The 14,408-nt window shown below is 60.3% G+C and overlaps 2 protein-coding genes across 2 annotated transcripts; one reads left to right on the plus strand and one right to left on the minus strand.

The window, feature by feature from the left end:
• Positions 1-11,189: 11,189 nt before the first annotated feature.
• LOC127594830 (peptide chain release factor 1-like) lies at positions 11,190-12,074 on the minus strand. The gene has a single exon (XM_052056596.1). The coding sequence runs from the start codon at positions 12,072-12,074 to the stop codon at positions 11,190-11,192; it is 885 nt and encodes a 294-aa protein (XP_051912556.1).
• A 221-nt stretch (positions 12,075-12,295) lies between these two features.
• LOC127594831 (uncharacterized) lies at positions 12,296-14,308 on the plus strand. The gene is made up of 3 exons (XM_052056597.1): positions 12,296-12,583; positions 12,629-12,805; positions 12,938-14,308. Exons 1-3 carry the CDS (start codon positions 12,296-12,298, stop codon positions 14,306-14,308), a joined length of 1,836 nt encoding a protein of 611 aa, XP_051912557.1.
• The last annotated feature ends 100 nt before the right edge of the window (positions 14,309-14,408 follow it).

Here is a 14,408-nt window from a genome sequence, read left to right on the forward strand (position 1 = left end):
ACAAGGCGGGCAAACTCAACCTGCCCTACTTCCGCGAGCGGCAGTTCTTGTACACCGAGCAGGGCCAGATCCGCCTTCTCGAGGATTCCGCGGAGGTCGAGAAGATCAAAGAGGCGGTGCTCTACAACCACCTGCTGCCCGAGCGCGACAACGCACTCAAGCTGCTGACCCACCTCGCCGAAGAGGCGCTCGAGGGCGAGCCCTTCGCCACTTCCTGGAGGAGATGGTGCAGCGCGACCGACTAGTGGACCGGCTCTGGCAGAACTATCTGTACATTAGCAAGGCCGAGGTGCCAGCCCCGCTCAAGCCGGCGGCGGCCGAGCGCTGGGTGGACAGCGCCTACTGCTGCCAGATCCAGCTGCTGGCCCTGCTCGAGAAGGTGTTCACCCACTTCACCCCCCGAGCACCGCCCGAGCAGGTAACCGCCTTCTTCAAGGAGATCGACGCACAGCACTTTAGAGGCAGCTTCCTGCTGCATCGGGTTAAGCACCAGTCCGAGAAACTGCTCATCACGGTGTCCCAGCGCTTCCTGCTCAGCTGCCTGCAAATCGGCTCGCCCGAGTCACCCGTCCGGCATCTCAGGGACGCAGGGGTCCGGCTCAAATCGGTCGAGGGACTGCCCTTCAACAAACTGATCTTCGGAGGGCGGGTCCAGAGCGACGAGGTGTTCGTGGAGTGCAGAGGCAGTTTCTGGGAGGGTGGCTGATCGAGGTCATCAGGGGGATGGATATCCACGGCCCCTCTGACCCGCACTGCGAGAGTATCGCCTCCGACGCCGCCCACGCGGCAGGGCTGCTGATAAAGGTCTTCAAGGACTAGCACCAAGCGTTTCTAAAGCGGCCGGCGGGGAGGAGGCCTTCCGCTCTCTGATAAAGCCGCTAGTGCTGACGGGCCGCTACGACCTGTGCCTGCAGATGGTGACCGCCCTCATGAACCCCTAGGAGTGCGAGAACGAGGATCTCTTCCAGTCGGCCTTCGCCATCATGGAGAAATTCCCCTACCATGACCACGCGGACTCGGTCGAGCGGCAGGTCAATGTCTGGCACTTACCTGGTCTACTCCCCCATCCAGGCCGCACTCGGCCAGTTTGTCAAGCACGGCCGGAGAGGTTGCCTTGGACCAGCCCGACCCCGCGCAGGAGGCCATGCTGCATCTGGCCATGGAGCTGCTCTTCCGGGGCGATCCGGCAAAGCCCGGACTCCATCCTCGAGCTCTAGGAGGCGCTGCTGAACCCAGGCAGCGACCGGCGCACCGACACCTGCCAGGGCTTCCTGGTGATTCAGATGGTTCTGGACCTAAACTACATGCTGGCCGTCCAGAACCTGCAGAGGGACCAGCCCGACTTCCGCCTCGTCGTCAAGGCCCTCAAAGCGCTAAATGTGCTCCTGGTCCGTCAGGAGACTCTGTCCGCTACGGCCGTATGCATCGGCATGTTCGAGCATCTGCATCAGCACGCCGCCAGCCCATCTGCTGGCCCGTGACTAACACTCTCTGCACCCGCTGGCAGCAGTGGTCACTCTGCTGCGGGTCAACGAGTTCAACCCCAGCGCAGATCGAGTGCGGGCCCACGACCAGGTGCTCACCATGCTGCAGGTGCTGGTCTAGCACACCTACATCTTCGAGATGTTACCGGACGAGAGCTGTCCGGGCGCGCGTGAGCATCGTGAGGACTACATGCACCGCAGTGCTGGGTTTCTGCATCGCTATGAGGACAGTGGCCCGCTGCAGTTCGACTTCCGGGAGTTGGTCGAGTACGAGAGAAGGCGGATTTTCCCTGCCACCAGCTTCGTGGAGAGCATCGCCTCAGTGCTAACAATCCGGCAGCTCACCTCCCACCCCGCCTTCTGGCGCGCAGCCAAGACTATGCTTGAGCGAGGGTCCGTGAGCGTGCTCTGGAAGCTGCGAGGCGGATAGCTAAGCCCTCTCCTAAAGACCTTCGAGCGCGCACTAAATTCAATCCGGCTGGAAGAGCACCTGAAGCACACGCTAGAGGTGACCGTGAATGAAGCAGTCACAAGCGAATAGCAGCTGGACCACCCCGAGGCCGAACGCCTATCCACCGGGAATCCCCATTGGCTCTTGAAAACAGCCTGTACTACTTCGAGAACAAGACAACACCCGGCTCTACCGAAAGGAGAAGAGAGACTTGCCGCCATCCACCGCTGCCTGGCCCTCGCCCTGGCCACCCTGGAGGTGGTCGTGACCCTGGTCGGTGGACAGCGGTACTACGCCAGCAAGGGGGTGCAGCGAGTGCTTCCGGATTCCGCGTGGTGGAGTATTTCCGGGGCGTGCTGATCCGGCGGGAGGACATGCTGCAGTTCGGGTGCGCGCTGTATGACCTGTAGAAAGAACAGGTGGTGGAGGTTCGGGCTAATCTGGTCCTGGTGCTGGCCAGCTACATAAACTTCGAGCATACAAGGAGATTGTCTCGGAAGGGCCGGCGCGCCCACCAGGGTTCACTTTCAAAGGCGGACCGGATGGTCGCATCGGCCAGGCCGGCGAGAAGGCTCTATACGAGCTGATCAGCGAGGCCGACTACGGCCTGTTCACGAGCCACCTAGCGGCGGCCGAGTTGATGAGCGGAGTGGACTGCGACTCAGTCTCACTGAGGGCCCTGCGGGTGCTGACCCAGCTGGTGGTGCTATGGGACAATGTCGAGGGCAAAACCCCCCAGCTGCACGAGCTGATCGCAGTGCGGAGGCAGGAGTCCAAGTCCAAGTCCAGCAGCCTGCTGTACTCTTCGTCGCGGGCACTCGCGGTCATCAAGCAGGAACTGCTCAGGATACTGGCCAATGTCTACAATCAGCCTGAGGAGGCCGGTGCTGTGCTGGACTTATGCTGGCCTGCTTCCAGTCCCAGCACAAGTTCCTCAAGGGGCTCGCCCGGCTCGGCGACGGCAAGCCCCACAAGCAGCTCGACTTCATCCTGCACCACTTCATGCGCGCGGGCAAGGAAAACGCCTACCTGCTCGCCAAATGGGCCACTCTCATCGAGTACTTCTTGCAGCACGACTCCGTCTTTCTGAGTTCGTGACCGCCCTCCGCGAAAGTGGCATAGTGTCGGTTCTGGCTGAGCGGGTCACTGAGTATGCCCGGCCCCACACTGCTCCCCGTGAGGACCCGCAGGCAGAGGGCTCACTCCTTTGGCCAGTCAACCTGCTCCTCAAGCTCGGCAGGGAGCGCAGGATCTGCGAAGAGACCTGCGACCTGCTCGCCATCAACAGTCTGCTGCGAGTGACCCTGAACGAGACCGTGCGGACCAACTCACAAAAACTGGTGGAGCCGCTCTCCCGACTGCTGCGGCTGTACTTCAGCAAGGAGCACGCACTGGCCATCCTCACGGGCAACCACCAGCCCGAGCAAGAGTACGACCGACTTCTCGACCCGATTCGTCAGGCCATGCGCGAGCACTGGACTAGGCTTGAACTCTACGAGCATCAGCCTCCCGCCTCGGAGAGTCTTGAGCTGGGCCTCAGTCCTGATGACGAGACCATCCAGGACGCGCAATATTTGATCGACTGCTCGGAAACCCGCTTCGGCAAGGACTACGGGGTGCGGGCGGCAGAGTTCTTCCATGCGATGGTGGCTGCCCAGTTCCCGCCCGAAAAGGCGGCCAGACTGACAGGACACCTGCAGCGGGCGAACATCCAGGCCTCGCTGATGAAGGCGCAGTCTCGGCTGCTCCAGTCTTGGAGCAAGCTGTTCTTGTTCGCCTCCTCGCTGGGCAAGCAGGGCCACCTCATGTCCACGACCATCTCTGCAGCCGAGATCAGGGCCAGCCTGCCTACCAGCGGCCTCTCGCTACTCCTCCCCAACCCCAAGCAGTACGCGGAAGGAGTCATTCGGCTGCTGGCGGACGATCGGGCTGAAGAGGCGGTCGCTTTTCTGAGCAGCCTAGCGATCACCATCCTCGACGCCTTGCGGAGGTTCACCCTTGAGCGCAGGCGGGACTGCAGGCAGCTGCCCACCCTCGTGCTGGGCATGGCCCTCAACTGTGTTAATTTCGCGGCCCAGCCGGCTACGAAGTAGAGCAGCTAGTCCGCGAACTGTGCTCGAGCACCGAGTGGATGGCGGACAGCAGCGACCTGGTCAGCTGCTTCTGCATGGTAGAAGTGGCCCGGCTGGCCACCTCCGTACACAGAAAGCTGCCTTTCTGCGAGCAAATCATGCTTGACTTGCAGAGCGGCGTGCCCACGGAAAACGTCCTGCTGGGAGTGCTGACCATGCAGGCCAAGCTGGATGACTTCCAGGTGGGACGCGACTTCATGCTCTGGCTTGTGCGGGCCGTCGAAAGCCCGCCGAGCGAGGACCCCGCCAATATCGGGTTCTACGTTCAGGCCAAATTCATCGCCTCGATCATCTCACGAGAATCCCGCCCCCTCGCCACAGCAGGCATGATCCAGGCACTCACCTCCCAGCCCGGGCTCAAGGACATCGCCCGAGAGGACTGCTACGTCTCGAGCAGCACTCGCAGCCGCAGTCATATCTGCTGGATCTGGGCCCTGCACCTGGTCTGCCTGTTCCTCGCTCAGGCGCATGATGAGGTCTCCGTCTTGCACAACGTCGCGCTATTCGTCAGACAGCACATCGAACGCTTCGTGCTGCTATTCGAGACGGCTGCCTCGCTGGACAGACCGCACAAGGACTCTCGGCTAGTGCAGCCGTCACTGGCCTTCCTCGAAGAACTGCAGCTGGCGGTGACCGTGGTGTGGATGCTTTCCCAGCACTGCTACGTCTGGAAGACAACCTGCCCTCGAGAGGCATAGCTGCTCCAGGACAAAGTCTGCAGGCAACTGCTCGGGCTGTTCAGTCCTGCTTGCCACCACGACTCGGTTTTCCAGCCACAGTCCTCGATCGAGCGGGCCTTCGCCAAGGTGCAGGAGTTCGAGGCCAACTCAACCCCTCTCCCTAGCTTCACACCTGTGCTGTCACCCTACCGCTCGCCCTCCCAAGACTACCGCGAACACTCGCATGTGACCTACTCTCCCAACCTGTTCAGTTTCAGAGTGGAGGTGCAGTTGCTGCTGACTGCTCGCAATGCCATGGCGGCAGTCCTATCCGCCATGCGCCACCAGCCGCCGAAGGATCTGGAGGGCTTCAACGAACTCGCCCGGAGAATCTGCGACACTCAGAAATTCCTGGCGCAATGCCAGCACCGTTGGGAACGCTGCAAAAGCATCGTTGAGGAGAGTCTCTACCGGTTGGGACTGCTGAACAGGACCGTCGAAAGCAGCATCGCCACCGGCTTCGCAAGCAGCTGTCTGCGGCTGCCCAGCAGCCACCGCTAACTCGCCCAAGAATGCGCCACTGCCCTTGTTCTGTCCTTCGAGGCCTCGCTGACCCTCATGCGTGCCTACCAACAGTCCAGCCTCGTGCCTCGGGGCGTGCTCACTGACTTCCTGAACGACCTGAAGAAGCGACAGAGCATGGCCATCAACGGGGCCAAGCGGGCCATCCGCGACCAGGAGTGTCTAGGCCCCTGGGGCCGCAGCGTGGACTACCTGGGCCAGCTGCAGGACCTCATCGAGTCCATCAATTGACATCATCATGACTCATTCAGCAGCAGCTTCACCCTCTCTTTGGCGATCTGATGCTTCAGCCAGAACTCCATCGTGCTGTGGTCAGGCTCGTTCTGGTCTAGTTGCTGCTTCACCTGCTGTAGCATGGCTTGCTTGCGCTCGCTCGGCAGTGGGGTCACCGTCTCCAGCATTTTGGTCGCCTGCCCACAGAAGAATTAAGTGGACATCTCGTCGATCGCTCTTTGTGATTCCGCAAGAAGCGATGCTTGCTCCTCCTCCTAGAGCTTGTCCTGGGCTAGCACCCTGCAGACCTTGCAGAAATAGGCGAGAGCCACCTTGTTGCTGTAAGCTTTGCTGTAGGCCTTCAGGAAAAAGGTAGTCAGCTCCTGGAAGTTGTAAGGCGACAGTATCGATTTGAGTTGGGTCTAGAGGGCAGCAAACTCCTCCTTGGCAGATTTGCAATCCGCGAGGAGGAAGGCGGGAGTCAGCAGACCCATCGGCAGATGAAGCTGTAGCCTGATCGTCCTTTTCAGGAAGCTCTGAAAACTATCTGACACGACCTTCTTCAGCCACAGGCTGTCCTCATGCGAATCTAGCGCGACTGCCAGCTGAGACAGCGAGCCAGCGTTCTCAAGCACTTCTGCAAGCTTCTGGGTGGCCAGGGCAGTCTGCTCCTCGGACAGCACTCGGTCGCTAGTAGTCAGGGTGAGGGCTTTGTCGAGCCTTAAAGCGAAGCTGTTCTCGTCCGATGCTGCACTTCGAAACAGCCGGGCAAGTGGCTCAGTTATGGCCGGCTGCAGGACTACATCTTCGGGCGGGTCTGCAGCCTGTTCAGGCTGGCTGGTTGCTTCGTTGAGAAGCTCAGAATCGAAGGACTGCGAAGTGTTGAGGATTCTGATAGTGTAGTCGACGCTTGGCTCTGAAGTGGCCGGGGACTGCCCCTTCGCCCGCTTTTCAATCTCCTCCTCAATGAGGAAAGAGCGGATGCTGCTGAGGATGCACAGCTCGAGGGTGTTCTTCTCATCGACATAGCGGAAGAAGCTATCCGCCCGCAGCAGGGGCGAGTTGTAGACGATGCCCTCCGCCTGGCAGAACTCGCGGAGCAGTCGGTCGTAGTAGCAGTTGATCGATTTCTTGATGTCCAGGGGGCAGTCGCTCTTCATGATGCCTCTGATGACTTCGCAGCACTGCTCCGAGAACAGAGCGTGCAGGGGTCTGTCCATCCACTGGTAGGCTGCGCATACCTTGCCGAGACCCCGCACCAGGATCAGTTTAAAGATCATCAGCGAGGACTCCAGCTTTTTGAGGTCGCCCTGGCTGGTCAGGTGCCGCAGCAGGTGCTCGAAGTCCGGGAACAGGTGGTCGGTCACGCCCAAGGCCAGCACCTCAAAGACCAGCTTCCAATCATGGAAAATGCCCAGGAAGAGGTACTTCATTTCAAAGGCGTATTTTAGACCAGCGCCCAGGCCCACCTGGTAATCCCAGATCAGCTGCCACCGAGCTACTGCCTCACCCGTCAGCAGTGACAGCTAAGGCTGTGCGTCCGGAGCAGGCCTGTCTTGCACGCGGGAGGGGTGCTTGCGCAGGAATTCGAGCTGCTCTCTTTTGCGGGGCTCGGATGGGTCCACAAACCGGAAGAGAAGACTGGCCTGTAACGAGGGCTTGACTCTTCTGGCCAGCTACACAGCTTCCCAGAAGACAACGTCCCTCATATGTGATTACCCCAGGAAGCCAGCAAGAGGCGAATAGTCCAGGCCCTGGACTGAGGCCAGGTAAAGCAGTCTCTTGACGATGTACTTCTGCTCACTGATCTCGATTGAGTAGCCCAGCTCTGAGCAGCATTCGAAATAGACTGGGAAGTCCAGCCTGATCAGGCTTTTGAGGTCGTTGCGGATGCAGTGTTCGAGTAGTCCCAGCGGATCGTTCTGGAGCAGCAGTGCCCGGTCGATGGGCAGGTCCTGCTCTTCGAACAGGCAGGCTAACCGGATCAGCCCGCGCCTGCGGGAGGAGAAGGTCTGGTCCTTGACCAGCCGCATGGTATCGCCCAGGAAGCCAGTGATGGCCCTGAAGGAGGGGGCAGACAGCACAAGCTGTATGAACACCTGTCCGACCGCACGGAGGATGAGGTCTGGGAGGTCGACCTCCTGCTCGAGATGGGCCTGCAGGTCCAGGAACGCCTCGATTTCATAGAACAGCTCGTAGCGGATGAGAGTCACGAAGTAGTTCTGGAAGATGACGGACTCCTCGAGGTGCAGGCATTGATCGTTGATGAAGAGGAGGACGATGAGCAGATTGGCCACCTCGGTCAGCGAGACTGAGTGGCCCTCGAGGCTCACTTCCTGGTCGGTGTTGAAGTCGGGGTCCAGATAGTTCTCGAGAATCTGGGTGACCAGTCCCTCCAGCTGGCCAGGGCGCAGGCTGCAAACTTTGAAGTCCGGCACGAACAGCTCCAGCAGAGGTAGCTGTGCCACGAAGGGGGGGTCGACCACCACATAGTCCACGAATGTGCGCGGCAGGGCCCGGTACTGCCGGATGGTGCAGCTGCTCAGGGCCTCCTCGTAGGCCTTCTTCTCGGTGAGGCTCAGCCTCGCCTTCATCGCCAGTTTATTGAGCCTGGCGGGCTCCTCCATGAGCCAGTCCACGAAGAGGGGCAGATCGGCCTGCTGCACGATGGTGGGGTGGTAGCTCACGCGGTCCGCCAGCACCAGCTCGAACAGCTCATGCGGGGGCAGTTCCTCCATGCAGATCAGTTTGCCTTGGCCGCGGAAGTGCAGCCCCGCCTGCATTCGCACCCGCAGGTATTCGGCCTGCTCCTCGGAGGTGCGCTCGCAGGCCTTCAGGCAATCTATGAAATCTGTGCAGTCCTTCTCGCCCTAGGCATGCTGGAGGACCTGCTGCAGGGCCCAAAAGAAGGCCTTCCTGCTGCAGATCAGGTTGTAGTCCTGCTCGAAAGCCTGTAGCCCGGGCACCCCCTCGTGCCGGCTCAGCTTGTTGTCCCGAAACCACTTCTACACCTGCACCTTCCGTAACAGGTCGTACTGGGTGTCCGTGTTGCCCTCGGACCCCAGCACGATCTCCTCGATTTTAGCTTCATGGTAGAAAAAGTTGAGGTCCAGGCGGTTTGGCCGCTGCCACAGCACAGGGCCCTCTTCGACCAGGTCCGGGCCTGCCGTCTCGCCCCGAAGTACTCGGGCTGCAGCCTCCGCCTTGGCCCGGTGAGGGAGCAGGAAGTAGAACCTCTAGAACTGCCTGACCCGCTCAGCAGAGCAAAGCACGCGGGCCAGCACCTCAGGGTAGCTGAGCAGGAGAGTCGCCCTGAAGTAGCTGAGGTAGAAGGCCAGCTGCTGAGCCTCTCCTCCCAGCACCAGCTCGGCCAGCCAGTCGACCACGGACCTGGCCTTGAGCGCCTTCAGCTCCTTCTCAGTGATCTCCTCGTGTGTGCAGCCGTAGAAGACCAGCTTTTTGAGCAGGAAGGCTGACTTCATGAGCATCTTGAGGTGCTCGAGCCGGGGCTGTGTGCGCAGGTTGGACAGGGCGTTTTCGTGGATCGTCTTCAGGATCATGTCCACGATCTCCACCTTGCCCGCTCGGCCCTGTTTGGCGGCCTGCTCCAGGTAGTACTTCACCTCTTCCTTCAGCTTCCGGTTGGACCCCACCAGCCCCAAAAACTTTTCCACTGCGAATCGGTTCATATCCGAATTCTTCCAGGCCAGCACGTAAAACTCCTCCACCCCTAGTCCCAGCTTGATTGCGACCTCCTCCACCTCGTACATCGGGAAGGTGCTTTCCGCGATGAACCCGTTCACCTTCTCCTTCAGCCCTACCCGCGTCAGCTCGTAGGCCCGGAAGGAAGCCGCCCCTGGCTGGACGCGAGCGAACATCGACACCAGATCAGAATGCTGCGCGAAGGCAGCCACGAATTTCCAGTCCTTGGCAGTCTAAAGCGGCACGACATCATGGAGGACCATGTCGCAGTGGTCGTTGAGCCGGTACAGCTCCAGGCGGTCGGCCATGTGGTGCACGAAGAGGGCCTCACCAGCCAGCTGCACCTTGTTGAGGCTGTAGCTGTTCTGCACCCGACTGTATTTGAGCTCGAAGTTGTTGACCACGTTCAACGCCTAGCCCTTCTGTTCCAGCAGCAGCATGGAGTTCTCGGTCTCGACCAGAATGCAGCCCTGCTCCAGGAAGGCCGAGCGCACGCGCAGGCTGATCCCTAGGTCCACGCTTTTTTCCTACAAGTGCTCGTCCACCAGTCTGGCCAGCGTGATGCTCTTGCCCGCACTGAGGACGAACACCCCCGCCTTGCCGCGCTCCACCACCTGGATGGACTCGACGGTCCTGCGGTGCTTGACCTTGAGCACGGTCTCGATCCGCCCGCGACACAGCTTCAGCCTGTAGAGGTTGCTGGGAGTACTGAAAACCACCTCGTTTATCGACTCGAAGTGGACCATCAGACTCTCGTTGCTCTCCTGCTCGCAGTAGCTTACGTAGCCTTATCCCTCCTTCGCGAACACCTCCAGCCCGCTGTCTTTGGCGCCTACCACGTATTCCAGAGAGTGGTTGCCTCCGTAGAATGACAGGCTCTTGACCGTCTCCCTGAAAGAGAACCTGGCGCAGCACCGAGGCTCAGCCGACCCCACCACCACCCCTGCCTCGTAGATCAGGCAGTCCTTGCCGAGCAGTATGATGACCTTATCGCGGTGCACATAGCAGCGAAGTTCGACAGGCCGATCCTCCTTGAGCCTGAGCATCCTGGCGAGCCTGCTGCCGAGGGACCGGTCTGGCCCGCATTCCACGGCCAGCTACTTCGGAGGGCGCTTCGACTCAAACTTTAACTTGCTATTTAACATCCGTTCAAATCTCAGCAGATGAACGCCGCGCCTTTCTGTACCACCTCGGCCTGGCCCCGGCTCGCGAAGCAGCTGCCTGAGGGCTCGAGCAGCCGCCACCCTTGTTTCTCGTTGCAACGTCCGCAGCCGTCTGCCCTGCACGCGCCGCACAAGACGTGGCCGCAGAGATAGCTGCCGATAACCATTTTGTTCAGCTCGTCCTTACAGACCCAGCAGCCCGGAAGGTCCTTGCCCCCGCCTCCGAAAAAGTCTATTTCGCGCAGCTTGGCTAGCTTTAAGGGATGCCCTTTTTGGCTGGCAGGACATAGCAGCTCTGGCTTGGGGGCTGGCTTGCTGCAGCGTGGCTATTCTGGCTGGGATTTCCGCCAGAAAAAGCTTGCTTATTCTTGGCTGGGCACGTAGAGGCCGAGGCCCTGCTGGTCGAAGTCCCCCCGGAAGGCAGGCTCGACTGCGTCCAATAACTAACGCTTTTCGAATCGGTGAGCCTCAGAAGCTAGCCTCACAGCTTAGCAGGCCTGCTGCTACTAGAGCTATCGAAGCTACTGGTAGGCCTGTCCTTGGCGTGCGTCCTCCAGCTCTTTCTTTTGTCTTAGGGCAGACTCATACACACAGTCCCTGCAGAAAAGGTGGCCGTCCGGGCAGGCGACCGGCCTCTAGGCCGGCCTCAGACAGATGGAGCAGTGGTGGCAGGGCTTCATGGAGTCCTGGTCGAGCTTCCTCGCGCGGGTGCCGTAGTGCCCCCTCAGCATCCTGCGCTCGCCGTAGGTGAAGATGTTGCGAGAGGTGTTGTTTTTGGAATGCTTGCTCATCGTTCTAAACAATCATCTTAAGAACTGCTCCATTCGCTCCTTCTGCTGCATCTCCTGGTAGGCTGCGATCAGCTGGCCCACGTACTCGCCTGCCAGCATCCGCTCCATCCCGTGCAGAGTCACGCCCGTCCGGTGGTCCGAAATCCGGTCCGCCGCGAAGTTGTAGGTGCGGATCTTGTCGGAGCGGTCACCAGTGCCCCGTTGCAGCTTGCGGTTGCGGTTGCGCTCAGCCATCACCTCCTCGTAGTGCTGCCTAAAGACCTTTTCCTTGAGAATGGAGGTGGCCTTGATCTTGTTGCGGTCCTGCTGCCGCTCGTCCTGGATATGCACCGACAGCCCAGTAGGAATGTGGGTGGCCCGGCACGCGCTTTCCGTCTTGTTCACGTGCTGCCCGCCTGCCCCGCCGCTGCGCATGAATTCGTACTTTATGTCCTTCTCGTTGACCACGTAGTTGTTGGGTACTTCGGGCAGGACGATGACTATCGCCGCCGAGGAATGCAGTCGGCCCTTCGTTTCGGTCTCTGGCACGCGGATGACCTTGTGAGCCCCGCTCTCGCAGATCAGGTTTTCGTAGGCGCAGTCGCCACTCACCCGCAGCGAGCAGCTCTTGAACCCCCCGTTTGCGTCAGTTAATTCCTGCAGCACTCGGGAGTTGAAGCCTACGTGCCCGAAGTAGCATTCGTACATCTCCTTGAGATCCTTGGCGAACAGTGCGCTCTCGCTGCCGCCCACGCCAGGCAGGAAGGTCATGGTCACCCGATCGCAGTCCGCATAGGGCTCCGGCTCCAGCAGCATCCCTAGGGCCTCCTCCTCCAGCTGCTTCTTCTGGGCCTGCACATCGCTAAGCTCCAGTTCGATGATCTCGCGGGCTTCCTTGTCGGTCTCTGAAGCAAGCATCTGCTCGTGCTGCGCAAGCTATGAGCCCAACCCAGTGAGACGCTGATAGCAGGCTGAGAGGGGCATGAGCTGCTGGATGTCCCTGCGCTGAGCATCAGTCTGGTCGGGCTGGACGACCAGCTGCTGCAGCTGCTGGTGCTTGCCGTCCAGGCGAGCCAGGATCTGCTCCGACAGGGACTTGCAGAACCGCCTGCCTGCCCGCAGCATTATCAATTCAAATGATGCTCACCGAGGCCTGCGAAGCCATCGAGGGCTTCCTGGAGGGGTTCGGCATGACCCGCACCCTCGCCAGCTTCCGCCAGGAGGCCGAGCAGATCCGCCGCACCGAGCAACCAGTGCAGGTGGATCTGGCCCAGATCGTCAACCGGGTGATGATGGCCAAATACGCACGCGAGAAGGAGGCTACCCACAGGAAGGCACCCGCTGCACCTGCCGACTTCAAGAAGAAAGTGCGGCCATACACTCAGGAGGAGACCGAGAAGATCATGGAAAAACTCATGCTCAAGATGGTCAACAGCCCTCGCTTTGTCCAGGATTAAAAGCTGGCTCGCAAGGTCGAGAAGCTGTCCGGCAATCGAGTCTTCCAGCGGCTGGTCGAGGCCACTGCTGGGTTCCGGGAGCCACCTCGGGCCGAGTCCGAAACCCTCCACGACAGTGACAACCAGAGCGTGGAGATCAGCCTGCCCTCCAGGGCCAGCCGCCACGGCAAGCAGCTGAAGAAGTCGCCCTCGGTATATGAGCTAGCCCGATAGCCCCAGCAACAGTCAATGGGGCAGGACTCCAGCCTCAAGGTGGACGACAAGGCCCCCTCGATGATCCAGTCAGAGCACCTTTCGGACAGCGACATCCTGTCGGACCCGTAGCTGGCGCGGGAAGGACTGGAGGAGGTGGTGGGGGTGGTGGACGACTACACGGGGGAGGACGACCCGGGCTACGACGTCTACGAGATCGGGGAGCGAGAGTTCCGAGAGGTGTCGAAGAAGATCGCACAGAAGTACAACTACCCGCAGGCGGCGATGGCGAAGAACACGCAGCTGGGAGAGCCGCAGAAGGAGGGCCCGCAGAAGCTGCCGGCAGGCCTGCGGTTCCCCGAGCACGAGGACTCGTTCTACCCGATCGAGTACGAGGACGTGGTGTACGACTGCTTCAACCTGAAGATCATCTTCAACCGCGAGAAGACGGGGTTCGAGGACACCAAGGAATTCCCGATCCTGATAAACAACGTGATCGCGGGGCGGTACCAGCAGGTGCAGTTCCTGGGGAGTGCGGCCTTCTCGAAGGCGATCGAGGTGCTGGACCTGGAGACTGACCAGCGCTACTGCATGAAGATCATCGAGAACAACAAGGACTACTTCGACCAGTCGATCGACGAGATCAAGCTGCTGCAGTTCATCAACCACAACGGCGATGTCCACGAAAAGCGGGTCCTCAAGATGTACGACTTCTTCTACCACAAGGAGCACCTCTTCATCGTCACCGAGCTGCTCAAGGACAACCTCTACGAGGCCTACAAAATGTGCAAGGAGCTGGGTCAGCCCAACTGCTTCTCCATGGCCCGCATCCAGCGCGTCTGCAGGCAGGTGCTCGTCGGCCTCGACTACATCCACTCCCTCCGCCTCATCCACACCGACCTCAAGCCCGAAAACATCCTCCTCGAGGACAAGGACACCTTTTCCGTCAAGGTCATCGACTTCGGCTCGAGCATCTTCACCCACGACCGCCTTTCGCCCTACATCCAGACCCGCTCCTACCGCGCGCCCGAGGTCATCCTGGGGCTGAAGTACGACTGCCGCATCGACATCTGGTCGCTGGGCTGCATCGCCGCCGAGCTGCACACCAACCACGTGCTGTTCCACAACGACTCGATCCAGGGCTACCTGGCCCGCGTCGCCTCCATCGTCGGGCCCTGGCCTGAGTGGATGCTCAAGGACGGCAAACTGGTCTCTAACTTCATGACCAAGGAGCGGCTCATCTTCCACGAGCTCTTCGACGACAATGGCGAGTCCAACCAAGGAGTCTACGAAAACTCCGAGATGCTCGACTGTCGCAAGAAGACCGGCCTCATCCAGATCTTCGTGCCCAAGAAGACCACCCTGCAGGCGCGCCTGCACACCGCAGACCCCTACTTCATCGACTTCGTGCGGTGCATGCTGCAAATCGACCCATCGAAGCGCCCCTCCGCGCGGGAGGCGCTAGAGCACCCGTTCCTGACGGAGGCGCGGTACGAGGATTGATGACCTGCGCACTCAGCCCTTCTCGCGATAATCAGGAGTCCTTATTTGGCTAAGGTCATCATCTGCGCAGTATCTTTTTAATTAATGCTCACTCGTAGCT

The sequence above is a fragment of the Hippocampus zosterae genome, unplaced genomic scaffold (genome assembly GCF_025434085.1).
Source record: "Hippocampus zosterae strain Florida unplaced genomic scaffold, ASM2543408v3 HiC_scaffold_279, whole genome shotgun sequence".
NCBI lineage: Eukaryota > Metazoa > Chordata > Actinopteri > Syngnathiformes > Syngnathidae > Hippocampus > Hippocampus zosterae.